We start from the raw sequence: 24,451 nt of genomic DNA, 5'->3' as shown, positions 1-24,451 counted from the left end.
GCAGGACAATAACCCCAAACACACTTCAAAAAGCACCAGGAATGGTTCAAGACAAAACGCTGGACTGTTCTGAAGTGGCCAGCAATGCATCCAGATCTAAATCACATTGAACACCTGTGGGGAGATCTGAAAACAGCAGTTGGGAGAAGGCACCCTTCAAATCTGGGAGAGCTGGAGCAATTTGCACAATAAGAATAGGCCAATCTGCCAGTAGAGAGGTGTAGGAAGCTCATTCATGGATATAGGAAGCACGTGACTGCAGTTATTTTGTCCAAAGGCCGTGCTGCAAAATATTAAGTCTCGTGTGCCAATAAATTTGTCAATACCATTTCTTTTTATTTTCTAATTTATTAGGATATATTAAGTTCTGAATCAAAAACAAAGGTTCTGTCATATTAACAGTGAAATAAAGAATTGTGGCGACCAAATACTTTTGTCAATTTCCATTTATTTTTCGAGAAAATTGTGAGTTATTTGAAAAAAGTGAAAGGATGCCAATATTTTTGGCCATGTTTGCATTTACTGCATACACACTGTATTTATACTGTTTATATATATATATATATATATATATATATATATATATATATATATATATATATATATATATATATATAGAAGAAGCTAGAAGAAGAAGATATATATATACACACACATACATACATACATACAGCATGTTTAAAAAAGATTGATACAACTTTGACTTCCTGCCATTTCTTTGTTTTTTTTACCTAAACCGTTTTCCTTTTCAAGGTATGGTGGTGTTATCGTGGTATTTCTTCCCTGGGATTTATTGCTCCGTAGTTCAAGTAATGCCATTGACAGTGGAGCAGAAGTCAAAAGTGGTGACTCTGTGGTGTGAGACTAAATCATATGTAGACACCCGCCGGAAGTACTGCTGGGAATATGACCTCAGAACACGTGATGGACCCACAAATTGTGCCATTCAACGTATTGTGAAACATTTTGAGCACAATGGTAAAGTGCACAACCAGTGGAAGGGCAACAGTGGCAGGCCAGCATCAGTAACCAAGAGCCAAGCCAACATTGATGCCGTGCGGGATTCTGCAGTGGACAGTCCCAAGAAGTGCCACCGCCAGCACTCCCAGCAGCTGGGCATCAAGCCAACATCAGTCTGGCATATCCTCACGAAGGAACTGAAGCTTTTCCTTTACATCATCTCTATTCGGCATAAACTGAACCAACATGACATGAGAAGAAGACTTGACATGTGCAATTGGCTCAGTGACAGGATGAGCATGTCCATATTAAAATAAACAAAACACATGGACCTTTGCAAACAAAATGCTTGTGTTTCACTCAAAAAATAACATGTAACCCAATGTAACCACCTGCCAACCACCTTTTTAACCATGTTCTCTATATATTTTTCCCGTTTCAAATCTGGGGTGCAGAAGATTCATGTTGACAATACGTAGCATGGCTGCAAGCACAGCCCACCAATAAACCGTTGTTTATTGAGGAGGTTCTGGAAGGCCATTCCTCCCAGCCTGGACAGTGTCTTCGCAAATACATTTGTTCATGGTTTCATTTAAAGTGAAAAAGTTTTGTAAATGGTTAATATTAACCTGCCACTACATGCAAATTCTGATTTTTTTTTTCTGTAGAAGTAGGAAGTGAATAAGACAATCCAACTCACATGAATGCCCTTCTCTCCAGCAGCACCTGGAAATCCGTCAAGACCAGAATAACCCTGAAAACAGGAAATGGCATTCAACGTAATAATGAGTATTACTTTGTAAAGTACAAAGTTAAAAAGCGTCTTGAAAAAGCAGCATCAGAATAATTGTCCATATGAAGGTTCGCGTCGGTCTGTGTGGATGATTTTTTAAAAAAGCATTATTTCAACTAAAAGTTGATACAGGTAAATTTACTGATGAAACTGACGTTCACATATACATATATACATATACATATATACAAAAGTATATAGGCTTATGCCATGAGCATATATACTATTCTCTACAAGCATGTATGCTTACAGGATATATATCGTCCATAAAATAGAGAATTAAATTCTCTTCCCGGTATTGGCTGTAGAACAATCCCACAGAGAAGTAGGGGGTTGTAGCTCTGCTGAATCATGCCTAATTGGCAGAGCCTGTACAACTGTTTAGCTAGAAGAGTCTTTTACACCTGAGCTCGTGAAGCGAAAAGCAGGGCTAGGCATTCGCTTATATACATAAGTGTGGCGTACGTGCGTACGTGTTCCGTGTCTGCATTTTAAAAATTCATTGTATCGGCAACCGTTGGTCCAATTGCGACGAAATTTTACCATAGAAGCGCCTCTGCCTGTAGAATTTTTTTTATTTATAATTATGACAACATAGGTCACATGGTACGGACGCCATCTTGGAAAACCGTTACACCTCTATATCTCCCAAACTGCTCAATGGAAAAAGTTGGACAAGGCTTATTGTCAAGTACTCCCCATGGGGAATAAGATATGTTGATGATGATTGTCTTCGGTACCTTCATTATGACGTCATAATTCGACAAGTACAACACTTGATCTGATCAGTATGAAAAAAAAAAATTCCTCTGCAACTCTTCATCCAATGGACACAAAATTTGTACCATAGAAGCGCCTCTTCCTGTAGAATTTTTTTTTAATGATAATTATGACGTCATAGATCACGTGGTACAGGCGCCATCTTGGAAAATTCAGAAAACGTTGCAAATGTTGCATGAAAACGTTTCGGAGAACATATTTCCAAAACCGCTCCATTGTATAAAAATGAAACAGGGCTCATTGTCAAGTAATCCCCATGGGGAATAAGATATGTTAATGATGATGTCATCGGTACCTTAATTATGACATCATAAGTGGACAAGTACAACTAAACGCTTGATTAGATCAGTATGAATTTTTTTTTTTCTCTGCAATTCTTGGTCCGATTGAGACCAAATTTGTACCATAAGAGGGCTTCCTCCTGTGGAATATTTTAATGATAATTATGACGTCATAGGTCATGTGCTACAGGTGCCATCATGGAAAAAGTTCGCACCTCTATATCTCTGAAACCACTCCATGGATAAAATTGAAACATATCCATGTTATCGTGGTAACTAAAGAGATCAAACTAAACTGTTATACTTCAAGGAGATTACATGTCAGGAATACTATACCTGCAATAAACATGTATGAATCAGAATTCACTGGTTGCAAAAGTATTCAGTCAGTACTTTGTGGAAGCAAATTTTGCAGCAATGACTGCTATGAGACTTTTTGGGGTAGGTCTCGACCAGCTTTGCACAGTGAAATGGTGAAATATCTGCCCATTATTCACGTGAAAATTGCTCTAGTTCTGCCAAGTTTGATGGAATCGTTGATGGACTGCAACCATCGAGTTTCACCATTAATGTTCAATTGGGTCCAAGTCATGACTTTGACTGGGCCACTCAAGAACATTTATTTTCTTCTTATTCAGATACTTCAGTGTGGTTTTAGCTTTGTGCTTCGGATCATTGTCGTGCTGAAATGTGAATCTCCTACCCAGTTTCAGATTCATGGCTGATTCAAGCAGGTTTTCATGAAGGATTCCCCTGTACTTTGCACCATCTATTGTCCCTTCTATCCTGGCAAGCTTTCCAGTCCCTGCTGATGAAAAGCAGCCTCATAACATGATTTTTCCACCACCATGCTTGACAGTAGGGATGGTGTTGACTGGGTGATGTGTAGTGTTTGGCTTACACCAGATGCAATGCTATGAATTTAGACCAAAAAGTTCAATTTTTCTCATCTGACCACAAAACTTTTCTCTGCATGCCTGCAGTATCATTAAGATACTTTTTTTATAAACTCCATACAAGCTTTAAGATATGTCTTTTTCAGTAATGGCTTCTTTCTTGCCACCTGCCCATTGAGGCCAGCTTTGTGAAGAGAACGGGATATTGTTCATTGATGAACACTAACCCCCATCTCAGACATACAGCCTTGCAGACCTTTCTAAATTATTGTTGGATTTACAGTGACATTCCCTACCAGTTTTCTGCTTGCCCGGCTGCTGAGTTTGGATGGATGACCTGATCTGGGTAGAGTCTGGGTGGTACGATACATCTTCCACTTCTTAATGATTAATTTCGCCATACTCAAATGCATAATGAGCGACTTTGAGATGTTCTTATAATCCTCTCCTGAACGGAGCTTCTCCACCACTTTATGCCTGACTTCCTTGGAAAGCTCCTTGGTCTTCATGTTTGCCTTGTTGGTTGATCAAGTGAGTTTAACCTTTAAACTCTGTAGATAAGTGGGTGAGCTTAATAGTTATGGTAAACCACTGATTACATGCAGGTGAAACCTATTACACTTATTTTGTAATGTTTCAAACAAAGAATTTGCTCCTGAAGTAATTTAGGGTTAATTAGGCAAAGGCTTTGAATACTTATGCAACTGAGAATCATCTGATTTTCTCTGCAAATCTAACTTGTTCACATTTTATCTGCATTTTTTTTTAGCTTTATCAATGTGGAGTAGTTTGTTAAGACTGTATATGTATTTGAAATGATCATGAAATAAGCCCAGGTGGCATAAAAATGTGAAAACTTTGGAGGGGGTGAATACTTTTGCAGGCCACTGTGGATGTCAAAATATATTCATGCAATTGTAATATTCACTGGTGTTCATCAAATACCTATACTCAGTATGAATGAATGATCGTTTTAAGGCCATTTCCCCCCGCTAAAGCGGGGGATAGCCTTGCGGGACCCATGACAATCATGGTTCCCTGTTTTGAGGCAATGTTTTTATGGCCGGATGCCCTTCCTGACGCCAACCCTTAGACGCCTTTTACGATGCGCCGGGATACGGTGTACCTATTCTAAATCAGGGTACACACCGGGATCATTCATCCCAGCAAGCTCGTACTCAATTTGCCGACCTCGGAAGGACGACAGGCTGAGTCAACCGCCCAGGCGTTAATTCAGCGATCGACCGGGATTCAAACTCAGGAATCCTAGGATCTCAAGCCTGCACCCTAACCGCTAAGCCAACACCAGGCTAAGATACCTATACTCAGTATCACAAATAAATTATTTGGAACAGCTGCTATAATTCATCACATTGATGATGATAAATTGTAATTACCTTTGATAAATATATATATATATAATATATATATATATATATGTACATATCCCCTAAGTTTAGAACAGAGGTCTCAAAAAAAAAAAAAAAAAAATTTACATTTGATTTCATGAAAATAATTAAAACGTCAGAATCAATAAGATTACCTTGTGTCCTTTGGCACCATGGAAGCCCGATCTGCCTGGGAACCCTCGAGGACCCTAAAAAGTAACAAAAGCAAGAAGGTATAAACAAGCAAACATTGTGATAAAAGTTTGTTTCTTTCTATTAATCTCCATTTAATTTTTTTTTTTAAATCATCAAATATGAAAGGTGTTCAATTAAAATAAAAATACTAATTTGACATGTTTTTTTCCATGTTTTTAGAAACTGCAAATAATAAATTCTCTTTAATCATTATTAAGAGTATGCTATATAAAATGCTAGTATAAGGGCCCTACTACATTTCATGATGTGGTTTGTTGGTACTCATTGTTCAACATTTATTGAAGGTCACAAGGGCATTGGTACTATCAAAGATGATAAATGATGATAATGATGATGATGATGATCCAGAGCTCAACAATTCAGATTTATCTGGTTATCATATTATAAGTTTATCTATACTATTTGTTTTAATCATGAAATACTACAAAGTTAATGATCAAGACAGAAAATTCGATTATTTCTGCCATTACTTTCTTGATCTGTTAGTAGTTGTAAATCTGTTTAAGCACCAATTTTTGATTTTGGCATACAATTCTCTTTACTTTGAAATGTTCTTATAACCCTCTCCTGAACGGAGCTTCTCCACCATTTTATGTCTGACTTCTTTGGAAAAGTTGGTGGTGCTGAAGCAGTTTCTTGGCAAGGGTTATTTATACTGGGTGGTTTGCCATTGCCTTCCCAGCATTGTTTGTCCATGCTATATCCTTTTAAATGCTGAGCATCAAGCAAGGAAGCAGCACGTACCATTTTTAAAGTCTTTCGTATAACTCAGCCGGGGTTTGAACCGCCAACCTCCCAGACTTAAAACGGAAGCTCGAACTATTACGCCACCGAGTCTGGTGTATCAGCCTTATTGAAGTAATTAAAGACCTGTTTAAATGTGACAATGATCATTGCTGAGCAAATTCACAACATATGCTTTTATAAGACTTTCAGTCCTTCTAGATCCAAGGACTGAACAATTGTGATCCTTAAAGGACATACCGTGAGACCACCAATTCCGTTGTCACCTGGGGTACCTGGGCGGCCACGTTTACCCTGAGGAAATGGAAAGTGGAGAATACATTACAAATTTTGAAATACAGTAAGTTGCAATGCAAAATAATTTTTTTAAATGCCTTTCCCTATGTGACATTTATTCAAAAAGCAAACAATTTTTTATCTTATGATTCTATGACATTAAGAAACATTAATGTTGGTCCAAAATTTTAATGTAACTGGGACAATTGTTCTTTGCAACGAAGAAGTCACCATAAACCCACTAAAAAGGTATTGCTGCTGAGTACATTTACCATGGGATTCACATTTATGTCTCAATAAAAAACGTTATCATTGTGCTCAAACATTCCGAAGCTTGAAATTGCTAAAGAAATGCAACTTTTAATGCACGTTTTTCATCCAGATTTTCAAGGAATTTCTTATCAATACTGCATAAACATCTGAATGACCAAACAACAAACATTCAAAGACTTACATCTTCTCCACGGGGACCATGATTCCCAATAGGCCCATTGGGACCCCTTGAGCCCTAAAGCAGAAATAGAACATTTATGATAAATGATGACAGAGACACAAAACATTTAATTTAGGGCAGTAAATGAATTTCTAGAATTTCAAGCCTGAGTTCCCGTTAAAACAACTCACACAGTGCAAACATATGCTTATTGTAACAGCCTTTTTTGAACTTCATCCCTCCAGTGTAGAATAGCCAATGCCAGCTGATTGGTTGAAGTTATGGTTTGATTATCTTTGAAAACCTGTTTTCGATTGGGTTTTAAGACAAATGCAAGATTCTTGCATGTTTTTAGCATGGTTAACTCGTGTGGATAATCTGACTGGATGAAAAGCCTTCTCTGAGTGCGATACTTACGGAAGCACCAGATTCACCACGATAACCAGGCATACCATGCATCCCACTTGGACCCTGTGGAAACACAAAGCATTCAACTGATGAGGTATGCTAGCTATGGTCAATTAATGAATCCAGTAAATTCAAAATGTTCACAGTAATATAAACTTACAGGATGTCCAGGACTGCCAGAGGGTCCTGGGGGCCCTGGTGGACCCTGGGGATGAATAAAGAAAAATATGAGCATTCACTTTGTCAATAAAAATGACTGCACATTAACCTCACAATCATAAAGTATTATCCACATATTCAATACCAAGCAATCTCACACATTATAAAAATGGTGTTAATCAGATACACATCACCCGACCCGTCAATCACTGCACAATAACAAACCACTAACTGCCCTATGCACTAAATCTTCATGAATTCATGATTATTCGTCGACACCCTGATAAAAAAAACATCCATCAAACATTATTTACAATGAAGCTCTTTATATGCACTCACTTTCAGCAAAATACAGCAGTGTATAACACCACGCCACAGAATCATCATGTACTACTCTCATACAGCTGTTGACGCACACTATGATGTGAATACGCAACATGCACTTAAGTGCTAAGGTACACAACAAAATAGTACTTATTAATAAGGGCTCACAATATTTCAATATGATATAAAAATCTTTAGAATCTTGTGTGAAGTCTGAAAGGAAGAATGAATCTATATTATAAAAAGGAGCCGTAGCCGTGTCTCCCTGTCTGTTTGTCGTGCTATAACTTGAGAACGGACAAACGGATTTCAATGAAACCAATGACGGTGGATTATGGGAATTCCCAGGAAGGTGTCTTCTGCAAAAAAGGGAAGGTTTGTGTGTGCATACATGGAAATGCAAACCCCAACTTGCGATGCTGGCTATCTCTGCACACAGGGCAGGATCTCCCAGGACTCCTGTTTTGTTCTTCCTCCATAGATTAGCCATCAGAGCTATAATGAGGAAACGGAAAGCCCCGTTTATTTAGCGATTATGCAAAGGCAGAGACGAGGAGACCTCAGAGTTTGTTTCCTGCTATGACCCGTGCCTAATACGTACCCCAGACAGTTTGATCAAAAGAAAGAAGATAAGGGGAGAGGGAGGGTAAGAAATGTTTTTATTTTTTATCTTCCTCTTGGTGTGTTGATGTATATTATTTGCAATTCAGCATATAAAAATGCTGTTATGAATATCACATTAACGATCTCCTCCTCCCCCTCCCCCCCGCTCACTGAGTATATCGCTAGGCCGGTATCAATAAACCACCTAATTTAATATATTTTTCCCCCACTAACAACAACTGTTTTTTTCCGCAATTACACAAAGATTTGTATTCCCATCAGTGAAGCGACGGGTCTTGTATGCCAGTAAGAATGAAAAGTAAAACATAGGTGTCGTTAACAGAGGTGTGTGTGTTTATTTGTTTGTGTGTGTGTGTGTGTGTGTGTGTGTGTGTGTGTGTGTGTGTGTGTGTGTGTGTGTTTATATGTGTGCTTGTATGTGTGTGGAACTATGCATGGGTGTGAATGTGATTTTACGTTACAAGTCATTAAAATTGAAATGTCTTCAATGAGCAATGAAATGTGTAAACAAAGAGGGAAAGTGGCAGTGTTGATGATTGTGAAAAAGCACCAAACAGCGATGTTTGTCCACCAAATCCACCAAACAGCGATGACTCCATCTACATCTCACTGTCTGATAATATGGACCAACTTCTATCTACCCATCCCAACTCTCTCTTCCTCATATGTGGTGATTTCAATTGTCACCATGCCAGTTGGCTGGGTGTGGGTACCTCTCTCACCAGCCATGGCTCTTCAGCAAAGGACTTCTGCGACTCACTGGGACTGACACAATCTGTCAATTTCCCGACCCGGATCTCGGTCAACGGAGCATCTTCTCTTCTGGATTTGGTTATGACAAACTTCCCTGAAAATGTCTGCTGCTCTTCTTCTGCTCCAATCGGCTCATCTGATCATGTGCTTGTCAAAGTGGACATCTCTCTGACCATTCTCAGAGAGCCTCCTCAGCGTCGACGAGTCTGGCATTTCACTCAGGCCAACTGGCACGGTCTTCAAGCAGCCATCAATCATCTGGACTGGTCTCCCATCTCTACCGCCTCTGACATCAACTCATCCTGGGAATTCTTTCAAAGTAAATTGCTCTCTCTCATGCACAGATTTATACCATCTCGTCTTCAGTTGTCATACCCATCCTCCCGTCCATGGTACACGGAATCTTGTGGTGAGGCTGTTGCCCTGAAACAACTTGCTTTCGTCTCCTGGAAAGCAAATCCAACGGAAGGAAATCTCATTTCCTTTCACAAAGCCCGAAACAAGTGTGTGTCCACCCTCAGGAGAGCCAGGAAACAATATCTCACCATTCTCAAGACCGAACTCTCTTATCTGTCTCCCTCTTCCAAATCCTGGTGGCGTCTGGTCAAATCTGTTTCTGGTGTTTGTTCCCCCTCCATCCCCTCCCTCACCTCAAACGGCTTAACGGCTGACTCCGCACGTGAAAAAGCTGAATGCCTCAACTCTGTGTTTGCCTCTAAATCTTGTGTCCCAAACCCATCCCTCTCTGTACCCACCGTACCCAGTCGTACCCAGCTGCTCCTGGACTCTGTGTCCTTTCCTCCTGACAAGGTGGAAAAGTTTCTGTCAACCCCCGACTCTGATTCTGCAACTGGTCCTGACGGCATCAGCCCACGGGTCCTAAAATCATGTTCTTCTGCTCTTTCACTCCCTCTTTCTGTTCTCTTCACCCTCTCTTTTGCTCAAGGTCATCTGCCATCTGCTTGGAAATCAGCCAACATCACCGGTTTGCACAAAAAAGGTGCAAAAACAGATCCCAGCAACTACAGACCAATCAGCCTTCTCCCAATTATCAGCAAAGTCATGGAATCCATCATTGCTTCAGATATTAAATCTTTCCTCTTCTCCAATGGCTTGATCTCTGATCATCAATTTGGTTTCAGACCTGGTCACTCTACTCTGGACATGCTGCTTCTGCTTTCTCAACGATGGATGGAGGTCCTCAACGCCAAACAGGAAATTAGAGCTGTCTCCCTTGACATTTCACGTGCCTTCGATACGGTCTGGCACCCTGCTCTGCTCACCAAACTCTCCTCCTTTGGTATCCATGGAAATCTCCACGCATGGCTGGCAGACTTCCTCTCTGGTCGTAGTCAACGTGTGGCCCTGAATGGGTTTCTCTCATCTCCTCTTCCTGTTCAGGCTGGAGTTCCCCAAGGTAGTGTTCTGGGCCCTGTGCTTTTTCTGGTCTTCATCAATGATCTCTCTGACTCTCTTGAAAATCCTCTCTATCTCTTTGCTGACGACTCTACTCTCTGTCGCTCCATTCCTCATCCCTCAGATCGGCAGTCTGCAGCCTCCTCACTCTCTGCAGACCTGGACAAAATCACAGACTGGTCAAACAAGTGGAACATGTCTTTCAATCCTGACAAATCTCACACTCTTACAATGTCTCTCCGAAAGGACCAACTGGACAACCCTCCCATCTACTTTCTCAACAATCCTCTCCAAGAAGTTCTGTCGCTCAAGCTTTTGGGTCTCACTATCTGCCATGATCTTTCTTGGGAAAACCACATTTCCAAGCTGGCCTCCAAAGCCAGTCGCCGACTGGGCATCCTCCGTCGTGCGAAGTCCTTCCTTGGCACACCTGAGCTCCTCACCACATACAAGGCTTTCATCCGCAGCTCAATGGAATACTGTTCCCCCCTCTGGGCTGGTGCTCCTGCCTCACACCTTGCTCGGCTTCACGCTGTTGAGGCCAAAGCTTTCAGAATCATTGGAATCTCCTGCGATGTAGTCAACACCGAGGGCCTTTCACTCACTCACCGCAGGCAGGTTGGTGGTCTTTCTGTCTTCTACCGACTCCTATCCGGCCTTGCTCCCCCAGCTCTCTCTGTGCTCTGTCCCCCCAATATTCCTTCAGGTCGCACAAGATCTGCCTGCAACCCTCTTATGGTTAAACTGCCAAAGTCTAGGCTCTCTGCTCACCTTCATTCTTTCATTCCCCTTTTCTCCCGCCTCTGGAACAAACTCCCCCATTCCCTTCAATCCCACTCCTCCCTCCAGGTCTTTAAAACAGCTGTTCACCACCATCTCTTATCTTCCCCCATCGAAAACCTTGATCTTTTCTACCCCCGTTAATTCACCCCAGAGTCCTTGCAGTGTTCATATGTTTTATTCCTCTCCCACCTCCCCCCAAGTCCTCCCGATGTCCCTGCTCTCAAATATTGTGTTTGTGTCCTTCCCCCTCTTCCCCCTCTCTTTTGTGTCCTTCCCCCTCTCTCCCCATCTTGTCTGCCGCTCCCCTTGTTTTTTGTGTTTTGTGTGTCGGTTTGTCTTTTTGTGTGATTAATGTTAGCTCTTTCACGAGCCTCGATCTTGTATACAAAAAAAAAAAAAAAAAAAAAAAAGCAAAATGGAGAGGTGGTGGGGAAAGTTTCTTTAAATTTATTACAGTACTGTATTTATAAAGTTTTTGTGATAAATGTGATAAAATATATCTGAAGTCAGTTAAAAGAAACATATCCTTGTAACATTTCCAAAGTATGTATAATAAAGAAGTTTGTTTTTAAATACATAAGCAAAAAAGAAAAACAAAACCAAGAAACGGATAAATACGAGTCACCGACCCCTTTTTGATGTAAAGAAATGTTCAATCATCCACAGAATGTCAGTTTTTACATTTTCCCCAACTCAGAAAATTTTGCATCATTTATTGTTAAGGGTGTAGTACTGGTGAAAAATTGAGAAAACTACATAGGTACCTTTGAGAGGCCTTTACACAAAAACAAAGTCAAGTTAATATCTAATTTTCAGTTTTTCTTGAAAGATATAATCTTGGCTTTAACTCAGACCAGTTTCAACGCTTCTTTGTCATATTACATGCATATAATTTGCATAAATTAGACCGTCAATAAAAAACAAGGAAAAACAAAGAACACATTTCTACTTCTATCTTCTATGTCACCTATCATTCTTTTCACACAAAACTTGGTACATGTATTATACATGTGTTACTCTACTACCTGATGAGAGGATTTTGTGAAATTATGTCAAATGTTCACTAATTAGCTAATTATGCCAATTACCAGATAAAACTTGGTTGTCCTTCAATAAATCCACAATGGCTACTCCTATAAACAAAAGCCTTCATCATTTTAAAGGAAGTGATATTCTGAATATCCTGTCCAAATTTCAGCCCAAAAGAATGATGCAAATTTCAAGTTATAACAAATTTCATGCAAAATATTATATTTCTTGTAAATTGCGTGTAAAGATAACAATAATTAGGGGTACTTCTATGACCTCTAATAGCATGGTTCTTGTTTATAAGACTATAAGGAAACTGTTCAGCTAAAAAAAAAAAAAAAACACCTGTTCACCAGTACTACACCCTTAAAGTAAAAAAAAAAAAGAATCCGATTTTTTGGGATTTAAGCACTACAAGTTATGGGAGAGTCGTGTTAGAGTTCAAGGAAGGGCTCATAGAAGGTGCATTATTGGAATCCCTTATCAAATGGGTCGTATAAACAGTTTCAACGAAATTTTATCATTGGATTGCATTTGTGACGACGCAGCTGTGTAGATTTTGAATTTGTTTCCTATTTCATCAATCCAGTTGGCCTCCGGGAGGTTATATGCATTTGAAAAATAGATTTTTGTTGGTACGAATTGACAACTCTATCAATCTATATAAAGAAATACAATGCAGATCATGAAATAGACAGTTGTTATTTTTCCTTCTCAAAGCAAGTCAGAATTGTGGTTAATTACAAATAAACTAACAGCCAAATTGTTATTAAAAGTAGGAAATTGCATTGAACATGGCGAAATGTAATTGGATCTTTTAAACTAAGCTGCCCATTGGAAATTATCAATCCTGATAAACTTTCCAGGAAAACTATTCTCAGATGAAACAAACTACAAAATCAAGACTAACCACCAAGGATGTCCCAAGTTTTAGGCTGCAGTGCCTGGCGCTCTCTACCTAAGTTTGAACCTGATGTTTGTTTCACAGTTAAACTACCGCTAGTTTCACATCTCACAGACCCAGCTGCCCTGCACACACTTACTCTCCATATTGAAAATGCTGCTTTCATACAAATTGATTATTCATGACACTGAATGTGAATTATCAACTTAAATTCACCCTTTTTCACCGATTAACGACATTAAATTTCGTACCTGCAAGCATTATCAAGGAAATGAAAAAGAGCAGGTGTACCATGTATTGAATGTTTTAAAAAGTTAGTGGAATCTTTAGTTAAGGAATTGCATGCAAAATTTTGAAAATAAATACATCCATAATTACAATGTGACTGAATTGCAAGGTTTGTGCAACTTACAGGCAATGACTGTTGCATTCCCCCACCACCAGACTTCTCATCAAAGCCACCATGCATCTGAGCCCGATTCTGAGGAAAGGATGATGAGAGACAAAAACATGAAACTTTCACAAAAGTTATATTGCTGTCCAAATATTAATTAAAAGGCATTGCTTCAGGTATGAACCATACTACAATTCAAGAAGTTCTTGTTTGTTTGATTGGTTCTTTATTTTATTTATAAGCACTATTGAACCTTTGGACGGAATGAGTTGAAAACTGGTGGTTGTACGGTTGTACGCAGTGAGGGGTGTGGATACCAAGGAATAAACTAGTGGATGTACCTGAGGGGTTGGGAGGAGAGCCCAGGCAGGTTTTAGGGCCAATATAAATTTATAGACCTGGAGGTTTAGGGTGGGGAGATCACCCAAATTATATGTTCATAATATATGGCATAGCACCGCTCCCGGTGGATCGTATCCTGGCCATACTAAAACCCATCCGTAATTCCGGTAGAAATACCCCATCCCTAATTCTGGAAGAATTATCTCATCCGTAATTCTGGGATAATTATCCCATTTGTAATGCTGGGGTGTTTAACCTATCCATAATTCTTATGGAATAAACCTGTCCTTATGGACAGGTTATTCGCTAGTATATGAAATTCTAGAAACACCCCTTGTGCTCACAGCAGGGACTTTAATTTGCATATTTATCCTGAAAGTACAAAGCCCAATATGGATATTTTTGAGACATTATAAATAAAACAACCCTGTGCATAAATATCAATTTGCAGCTAATCAAAGGATATTACAGAACAAATGTGCCTTTGGGAAAAAAAAATTCAGATACTTTGAAAAAAGCTAGCTATAGTAAATGTAATGTAACGTACATAATCGAAGTTGAAGGGGAGAGAGGGACCAGGTGAACCTGGAGGTCCAGGTCTGCCAGGGCTGCCATCCCTTCCGGGTACGCCAGGGTATCCATTTTGGCCAAAACTTCCCTTTAAGAAACAGAAAGCAAGACACAAATGATGAACTTGAGATTGCATGCTAACCACATAAGTAAAATACATAAAGTAATAAATACCCAAATACGAGTTCATTGAGGAAACACATTTATTCTCAAAGGGTTCAAATATCATGTCCATTTTATTGACCGTTTGAATGTAAAATTACATTTGACTCGGTCAACACATTAAACTCCCGATTGTAAATTGACAAAGCATTTGATGACCAATTAACTTACAATGGACACAGCAGAGCCATGTAATTTAACACTGTTAGCACATGCAATATTTGAGCCATTACAGACTACACGATGCACATCAGCCTCATGTTTGATGAAACAGCTAATTCTCCAGCATCATACAGAACTATAGAAGCTAGAACAACCAATGAGGTTATAATTACTCCCGCCAGGGAGTAACGCATTCGATCGTGTCCGTCCGTGTGTGTGCTCGTGTGTTCATGAACAAGGTATCTGGAAAAGTTCTGAACGGATTTGGATGACAGTTGGTGGGATGATTGCCCTTGGGATAAGGAAGAATTGATTAGTTTTTGGTGAAGCTCAGGATATTATTCCGGATCCAGGAATTTTTTAAAGGATTTTTTTACCATTGGAAGATAGGGCTCAGCAGCGGCCACCCACGGCCGGAGTATGCGCTCGACTGAGTGGCGTTCTAGTTCATATTAAGCAGACATTCGTTTTTCAATTCCAAGTGTAACTTATGGTAAAAAAAATCTTCATCATCCTTAATTAATCATCCCACCTTAATCATTATTAATCCTTCATCTTGATGAAGCAGCAGGACAATACATGGACACAACAAGGTGATGGGTGAACAAGAAGTAGAAGAGAGAGAAGGGAAGGAAACGAGCAACAAAAAATATTTGAGGAGAGGTGTGGGGAGGCAGGGGGAGGCTGTGGATGGAGAATATCATGGAGCAAGATGGAGAATGACTTAAGGTAATGATGCACTGTCAACTTGAAGCCTAGGAACAAAGAGTGTGATTGAAGTTTGGAATTGGCTCAGGTAGGAAGAAAATATTTAACAGAGTAAGATTCTACAAACGGAATGAAAAGGGAACACGGGATTGGAAGTGAGCAATGAGTGGATTTTAGGAGATTCACAAGAAGGCCCTTTCATTCCTCCACCTTCCCCAGACCATGCTGGCAGAACATGGATTGGGGAACGATGGAGGAATGAAAGGGCAGAGGAAGCAAGACCTAGGAATAGGGACTAGAAACAGACAGGTCCGCAACCTATCGGTGTGGAGAGGGCTGTAGGCCCTGTACTTCTGCTTCTTGTTTGACAGAGATATCCTGAATTAAGTCTGTACCTGTTTTAAAGACATCTGTGCTCAGCACCTTTATGATGGACTTTGATAGTGCATCCAGGGTCTTAAATGCAATGCTTCTTACTTTAAGGCAGATGACCACATTGAGATTTAAAAAAGAATGTGTAGGCGATGTGCAGAAGGGGAATACCTTAAAAAAGAGGGCAATTTTCGTTAACTTCACTTCTCATTCAATATTTCGAGAACAAAAATTCCAGGGTCACAGAAGAACGAGCTAACAGAGTTCCATAAAAGAAGGATAATCAGCCGTCAGAGAGTAGGTACCTCCGTTAGTCAACTTTTTATTATTTTGCCCCCCTGCCAATAGCTGTCATTTGTGGATCGCTTGTTTGAACCAATCACCCAGGCCTAGCCGTACTGCTGCCAAATAGCACAATAGTCATTCCAACATGGCACGAAGGCTACTGCCCTCTGACAGATGGAGTCACAGTTGATTCGTCTTCAATAAATATCTTCAACAAATGCTTCTTTGTTTGCTTGAGTGGGACGAGGGTTGAGATAGCATTCTCCTTAAGATGTCTGCTGCAGAGTGGAGGATGCATCCAGCTTCAGGTTTGGAAAATATAGAATTCAGTCATCCATCTGCATCATTATCTAGCAAGTCTGAACCTCTGGATTTCCATTCTTATTGTGGTGTCCATTCTCCATTTCTATCGTTCTGACCGAGTTTATCCAAACTGTGGCTTGATCACTTTTAAACGTGTCTGACTTTCTGCCTGCACTCAGATTCTTCTTTTTTAAGTGGCCTAAAGTTCATAAAAGAGCTTGTACATAAATCCCATGCAGGACAAAGACATTAATTGATGTCTATGTACTTTTACATGAATTACATGACTTCAAACATACTTATGATGGCAATAGCTACAAGGACAGCAGAAGTCAATGATAAGATTCTCCCAGGACTTCAGGGAGAGTGCATCCCTATTATTTGCAAAACAAAGGCATTTAAACCAGTTTTTCATGCAGTCTAGTACAAGATTGGTTCAAGGTTTACCTGAACTTCTTAGTTGTAGAATTCCCTTTCATTCGAGGAAACATTTGAAAGTTTTTTCCTCCCAAGTAGTGGAAACCCTACCCAATATCAGCACTTGGAGAATAAGTTGCTATGCAAAGTATTTAGAGAGAACCAAGATGGTGGCAAGTGGTGTATCATGTGCTGTAAAACAGCGACGTATACGATCGAGTCTTTATTGAAAGAGAATGTGAAACCGTCAGAAATTCCTAGATTCAGCACTATTTTCACTTTGGAAAGCAAGCGGTCAAGCATTGAGTGGCACCAGAGCAGCTACGCCACAATCAAAGAAGTTCAAGACCTTGACATCTGCAAGAAAACTGTTGGCTTTCCAGTGTTTCGAGATGGTAATGGACGGATCCACCCAGATTCTCTTGACAGTGTAAAGAGCAATAAACACCAAGTATTGCAAAAACCTCATTATAAGCAACAATGTTCACAATTCAATCCACAGGCAATGGCCGATAATGTTTTGAAGTGGTGTTGCATTGTGGTGTGGCACTATCAGGCCTCAAACTGCAAATGTAACCACCGCATCACTTGCACGGACTGGATGAGAGGTTCTACAGAACCCACCTTACAGCTCAGGCCTGTTATTTTGTGACAGTGACCTCTTTGGGCCACTTAAGGAACACGAAATGTATTGAATCAAGTTTGGTAGTGACAAGGAAGTGAAAGCCAATGCTAAAGTAGCTGCGTACCCATCCCTAAAACTAGGTATGAAGCTAGCATTAAAGCACTGCCACCCCGACAGGACAAGTGCACATGCGTTGTGTGGAAACACGTTGAGAAATAGTGACTTTCACATTTTTTCCAGAATATTATTTCTTTGCTTCAAAAAGAAAGTACGGATAGACCTTAAATTGCCATCGTATATTACAAGTATCAGAAGCTCTACACAGTTTTGAATTGCAAAGGCATGATGATACGTTTGGTAGAGATTAATATCCATGAATAATTCCACATTTCAAAAAAAGGATAGATATTTGATGCTTTATCTGTTGGTTACAGTTTGGGTTGAACTTATCCAAATGAAGGAAACTACAAGATGTCAAAGCCAAATGTATCCTCCCCCAAAGTTATCTCCATCTTGGAGGAACAATTGCCATAAGCATTACATGGTACACTGTAGTGAAGGTCATGAAGCGGAGGTGGACGAAGGGATCTATCATTTCCTCAATTATATAATGATTGGATAATAAAGCATTAAGCACATACACACACACACACACACACTCATGCTATTAAGTGCACTGAACAACATACCGGGTCTCCGTTTGGCCCAGCTGAACCATCGGGTCCAGCATCTCCATTCCTTCCCTGTGAAAAGGCAAATAAATAGGTGATACAGTTTACCAACTTCTCTTACGCTGGTTTGGTTCGTCTCTAGCAATAACAACTATCTCAGGTATTTAATTCCAAGAATGAGCACAAGAAGCGCCAAATACCAAATAAATATAATTTGATCACCAACAACAAAAAAACAACAATCAAAACAGCTCAACACAACAGCACAACATAATGAAGGTGTACCGCTCAGTTATGCAAAGGTGTCATCGACCGAGGATGTACAAATGAAATTTCCCTGAGGTATTGACAAAAATAAAAATTCCTGATATTTATTTTAAAATACAAAGTACATTGTGGTATTCATAACATTAACAACTAGAACGGCACTCAGTAGAGAGCATACCTCCACCTGGTGAACATTTTACGTTTTGTATCCCACTGAAAGGGTGGATCTGAACTCGGACCTGAACCAAAATCAAATGGGCTTGTTCTCGTCACTGAACCAACTCGTCCACCAAGTTTATTCATAACTCGGCCATAACTTTTTTAAATATCATGTTATATAATCGCTTTTTCACCCGATCGCTCAATGGTAAAGAATCACTTCAAAAATTAAATAATTCTCATATCCGAATCCATATTCAGATTTTCACCAAAATCGAATGCAATCGTCCTTGTCAGACACCCAATTGGCCCACCAAGTTTTGTCGAAATCCATCCACAACTTTTTGAGATATCCTGCTATGTATCGTTTTTGGCCCTATCTCCCAAATGGTGAAGAATCACTTTAAAAATTCTACTAGCTGGATTCGTACCCGGATCTTCACCAAAATCTAATCATTTCGTCCTTGTCACACATGCTACCTCTCTGCCAAATTTCGTCCGAATCCGTCTACAACTTTTTGAGATATTTTGGTCACAAATGGACAGACAGACAGACAGACAGACAGGGGTGGAACGATAACTTCCATCCGTCGAATGTGAAAAAGGCGTTCACTAATATCATATTCTACATATTATATCAACTTAACATTATAAACATTTAAACTATGGAAGGAAATGGATTTTCATGGAGTTGTACTTCTGCAGTCGTAGCTGCTCGAGCTATCAGGGCTTCTCTCACATCCAACTTGGCTATTCACCCCCTGCGTAAACCTTTAATTTCAAACCTATCCATAATTCTTAAAAATCTGTTTTCAAAAATATGCATGGGGCTGAAAATTAATGTTTTCTCACAATTACTCTACTGTGAAACAATGACTGTGGCCAATGTATGAATTACCAATGCATAGATAGACCAATACATAGATAGATGTATACAGGTATGTGTGTGAAAACACATGGACATACACGTGCGCACATGATCACACACACACACACACACACACACACACACACACACACACACACACACACACACACAACCACACACACACACACACACACACACACACACACAGGAGATCACTGGCACAATGTCACTGTTCTTCAGCTTCCAGGTTCTCTTGACTTCATCTTTCAGATCCTGGTACTCGTGAAAATGACCAAGTACGAAGATCTTAAACATGAAGTCAAGAAAACCTGGAAGGTGAAAAGTGCCGACATTTTGCCAATGATAGTTGGAGCAACGGGAATGATAAATAAGAACCTTACTGAATGAATGAATGAATAAATGAATAAATAAGAACCTTACTGAAATCTTAAAAACAATCTGCGCAATATTACTGAAAAAGAAACTATAATTTGAGACCGGCTGGTGTTCAGTGGTGACAACAATGAAAATAACCTTCAGAACACAAATGTGAGAACAGCAAAACTTCACAACTCGGTCCATGAATCGTGTCCTGGGAGGACTGCGTTCCACCTCCTCAAACCCACAAATGGAGATAACAACCAACAGGAGATGACAGGGTAAAGGTGGCATTGGGTGAACTAAATGTGCAAGGGCGTGGGGTTGTCGAGCCACAAACTCACCTTCGGGCCATCAGGTCCTACAAGGTCGCCATTTTCCTGCAAAAAGACACCGTAATTTCCTGAGGACAGAGTCGAAATATTGTGCCTGTGACAACTAAGAAGTCACACATTATTATCATTTAATGTTTAAAAAAGGCACTTTCAGGTAGTCTAAGATGAATCCTCCACAGCACAGTAAAGGGACAGCTGTCGGATTTACAAGTTGTTCCAAAGTTGGAGGTGAGGGAAATTAGCAGGGAAGTCGTAATAAATCCTGAATCAACGATACTTGCAATGACATTTAAGTGCTCTGCACACGTTGCTAATTTCCTTCTGCAGGTTACAATTAAGAAAGGTGTTTGAGTGATTTAGAGGCTCGTGTCGTGAGGCACATGGAAATGCAACTTACCCCAGTTTCAATGGTGGCTGAAAAAGAGAAAAAAAAAAAAAAATGGTGTCATCACTGCATGCTTTCAAAACTTGTGATGCAATGATAACAAAGGTTAACAGATGCTAACAACACAATTATGGACTGTACTGCCTGGGTGGAGGGGAAGAGGGACATGGACTGCACTGATCAAGTGGTTTTGCGGAACTCTTTCGGAGGACCAGCGAAGCCAGCAGGACTAACTGATGGGACTCATTCGTGGACCTTTCACAAAGGGTATTTGTGGACCAATGTGTGCGCTTGCACCTTGACTTCCAGATTTGTCGCCCATGACTTCAAATGTACGAGCAATAGGAAGTCACTCAGAGGAATCCTTGCCCAGAAACCTATTTCACGTACACTTCTCTTTCACAGGAAAGCAAGAGAAGATGGAAGGAGGAAGCGGGTTTCAGAAAGTCCACCATTTTGCATGCACAGGATTTAAATGGCTTCCTCAGGATAAACGAGTCATTGTAAAGTCAAATACCAATTACAAGGATTACTTCTTTTTTGAGAAACAACCCATCGAGCCATGTCCTGTTCTTTCCAATTTATGGGAGATACTGAATTGTGGGAATCGTAGAAAAGTGCACCATTCACTGATCCCACTTTCATCACCCGTCTTCTTTATTCTTTATTGTCTAATTCAGGTGCCGTGCTTCAACTTCTTTCGATCTGCACGACCAATCATTTTGTAACTATCCGGGAAGTTTCATTACCAAATGGTTTTACTCGTACATCTAACTCCAGGCATTGATTCAAATGTGACGTGCACAACAATAAAATAAAAAACGCACGTAAACATAGAATAATACAAGCACAAGTGGAGGGTCAATGGAGTCCAAAGCGCCATCATGTTTGTTCAAATAAATCTCGATCACACAGTGCGATAAAATGTTTAGAGCACATGTCGAGGGACTACATCGAGAAATTATATACATCGGCAAGTCATACATTCATACATCGGCAATTCAATTCATACATGGGCAATTCATACATATAATGAAGGTAGACAAAGAGAAGGAGGACATATTGAGTTTATTTATATTGACAAAATAAGTCGGAAGGGTAGTGGGGACAGAGGAGGAGAGATAAGTGGGGACAGAGGAGGAGAGATAAGTGGGGCAGAGGAGGAGAGATGAGTGGGGGCGGAGGAGAGATAAGTGGGGACAGAGGAGGAGAGATAAGTGGGGGCAGAGGAGGAGAGATAAGTGGGGACAGAGGAGGAGAGATAAGTGGGGCAGAGGAGGAGAGATGAGTGGGGGCGGAGAAGAGATAAGTGGGGACAGAGGAGGAGAGATAAGTGGGGACAGAGGAGGAGAGATGAGTGGGGGCAGAGGAGGAGAGATAAGTGGGGACAGAGGAGGAGAGATAGATGGGGACAGAGGAGGAGAGATAAGTGGGGACAAAGGAGGAGAGATAACTGGGGACAGAGGAGGAGAGATAAGTGGGGGCAGAGGAGGAGAGATAAGTGGGGACAGAGGAGGAGAGATAAGTGGGGACAGAGGAGGAGAGATAAGTGGGGACAGAGCAGGAGAGATAAGTGGGGACAGAGGAGGAGAGATAAGTGGGGACAGAGCAGGAGAGATGAGTGGGGACAGAGGAGGAGAGATGAGTGGGGGCGGAGGAGAAATAAGTGGGGACAGAGGAGGAGAGATAAGTGGGGACAGAGCAGGAGAGATAAGTGGGGACAGAGGAGGAGAGATAAGTGGGGCAGAGGAGGAGAGATGAGTGGGGGTGGAGGAGAGATAAGTGGGGACAGAGGAGGAGAGATAAGTGGGGGCAGAGGAGGAGAGATAAGTGGGGACAGAGGAGGAGAGATGAGTGGGGGCAGAGGAGGAGAGATAAGTGGGGACAGAGGAGGAGAGATAGATGGGGACAGAGGAGGAGAGATAAGTGGGGACAAAGGAGGTGAGATAAGTGGGGACAAAGGAGGAGAGATAACTGGGGACAGAGGAGGAGAGATAAGTGGGGGCAGAGGAGGAGAGATAAGTGGGGACAGAGGAGGAGAGATAAGTGGGGACAAAGGAGGAGAGATAAGTGGGGACAATGGAGGAGAGATAAGTGGGGCCAGAGAAGGAGAGATGAGTGGAGACAAAGGAGAGATAAATGGAGACAGACGAGGAGAGATGAGTGGGGACAAAGGAGGAGAGATGAGTGGGGACAAAGGAGGAGAGATAAGTGGGGGCAGGCGAGGAGAAATAAGGGTAATCATTGTGTATTTATATTTTGAAGATGCTCCCTTTAACCAAACTTATATGAAGAAATACAAGGAGAGCTAGAAGTATAAAAAAGACAATTCTACCCTCATAGCCGATATATTATGAATCTTTGCCCAAACATGGCAATTCATACTGAACGTGTTTTGCAACACATGGCCAACAGCCACAAAAGAGGATAAACCACACAACCTGTATCAGTGAGTGTGTGTGTGCATGCATGTGAAAAAGAGTGTGTATGTGAAAATATGTGTTTGTGTATGTGTGTGGATGTGTGTATGTACAGTCACGTGAAAAAGTAAGTACACCCCGTGTAAAGTTTTGACTTTTTCAACATATTTCAACATACAGCTGTTTGATCTTCATTTCAACAACTATTTTGATAGATAAAGGTGATATAATATAACAAATATCATGAAACATTTACATTTTGTAGTTCATTGTATAATTTAAATAAACATAAATGCAAATTTTGCATGTGGAAAAAGTAAGTACACCCTTGGCTCTAATAGGTGGTATTGCCCCCTTTGGCAGAAACAACCTCAAGTAGGCGTTTCTTATAACTGTCTAACAGTCTCTGACATCGACTGGGAGAAATTTTTGCCCACTCCTCCATGCAGAATTCTTTCAGCTGTGCGATGTTTGAGGGGTTTCTTGCATGCACAGCTCGTTTCAAATCCCCCCACATCATCTCGATGGGATTTAGATCCGGGCTTTGACTTCGCCATTGCAGAACCCTCCATTTCTTTCTTTTCAGCCATTCCTTGGTGGATTTACTGGTATGTTTAGGGTCATTGTCATGTTGCAAGGTCCACCTTCGGTTGAGCTTCAACTTTCCGACAGATGGCCTCACATTATCCTCAAGCACCCTCTGGTACAATGAAGAATTCATAGTGGATTCTATGATGGTGAGCTGCCCAGGCCCTGATGCAGCAAAGCTGCCCCAAACCATAATATTTCCACCACCATGCTTTACAGTTGGTATCAGGTTCTTGTGGTCAAATGCTGTCTTTGCTTTTCGCCAAACATGTCTTCTGGTACTGTGGCCAAATAGCTCTACCTTTGACTCATCTGTCCAGAGCACATTGTTCCAGAAGTGCTGGGCCTTGCCTCGGTGTTCATTGGCAAACTTGAGTCTTGCCCTGATGTTATTTCTGGACAGCAAAGGTTTCCTCCTGGCACACCTCCCATGTGGATCAAATTTGTGCAGCCTCTTTCTAATGGTAGACTCGTGCACTTTCACATCAACAGTGGCAAGAGCTACCTGTAGGTCCCGTGATGACATTCTGGGGTTCTTTGAGACTTCGTTCAGCATCTTTGTCTGCTCTCAGGCTGAACTTGCTGGGGCGGCCTGGCCTGAACAAGTTGGCAGTTGTTTGGAATCTTCTCCACTTGTAGATGATCTTCCGGACAGTCGAATGATTGATTTCAAATTGTTTGGAGATCTTTTTAAATCCCTTCCCAGACTCGTAGGCATATATAACCTTCTTTCTGAAGGCCTCAGAGAGCTCTTTTGATCTAGGCATGGTGACGCCGCACACTTCAACAACAAAGAGCAAACCAAACTAAATGTCTGAGGTGTAAATAAGACAGGTTCCTCCAAGATCCTCTCCAACGATGTTCTAATCATTT

At 40.8% G+C, this 24,451-nt stretch overlaps 1 protein-coding gene across 1 annotated transcript in view; it reads right to left on the bottom strand.

Moving 5' to 3' along the window:
• LOC137431809 (uncharacterized) overlaps positions 1-24,451 on the bottom strand; it is a 228,562-nt gene that overhangs the window by 178,928 nt on the left and 25,183 nt on the right. Inside the window, exons 3-13 of the mRNA XM_068123527.2 lie at positions 20,583-20,599; positions 20,195-20,230; positions 18,197-18,250; positions 14,451-14,561; positions 13,580-13,648; positions 7,336-7,380; positions 7,185-7,238; positions 6,789-6,842; positions 6,299-6,352; positions 5,254-5,307; positions 1,661-1,714 (exon numbers count right to left, since the gene is read on the bottom strand). Of these exons, the coding sequence (XP_067979628.2) occupies positions 1,661-1,714; positions 5,254-5,307; positions 6,299-6,352; positions 6,789-6,842; positions 7,185-7,238; positions 7,336-7,380; positions 13,580-13,648; positions 14,451-14,561; positions 18,197-18,250; positions 20,195-20,230; positions 20,583-20,599 (602 nt within the window). The remainder of the gene's footprint in view (positions 1-1,660; positions 1,715-5,253; positions 5,308-6,298; positions 6,353-6,788; positions 6,843-7,184; positions 7,239-7,335; positions 7,381-13,579; positions 13,649-14,450; positions 14,562-18,196; positions 18,251-20,194; positions 20,231-20,582; positions 20,600-24,451) is intronic.

The sequence above is a fragment of the Myxine glutinosa genome, chromosome 7 (assembly GCF_964187855.1).
Source record: "Myxine glutinosa chromosome 7, kmMyxGlut1.1, whole genome shotgun sequence".
In the NCBI taxonomy this organism is placed as follows: domain Eukaryota; kingdom Metazoa; phylum Chordata; class Myxini; order Myxiniformes; family Myxinidae; genus Myxine; species Myxine glutinosa.
This window is presented reverse-complemented; position numbering and strand designations above follow the sequence as displayed.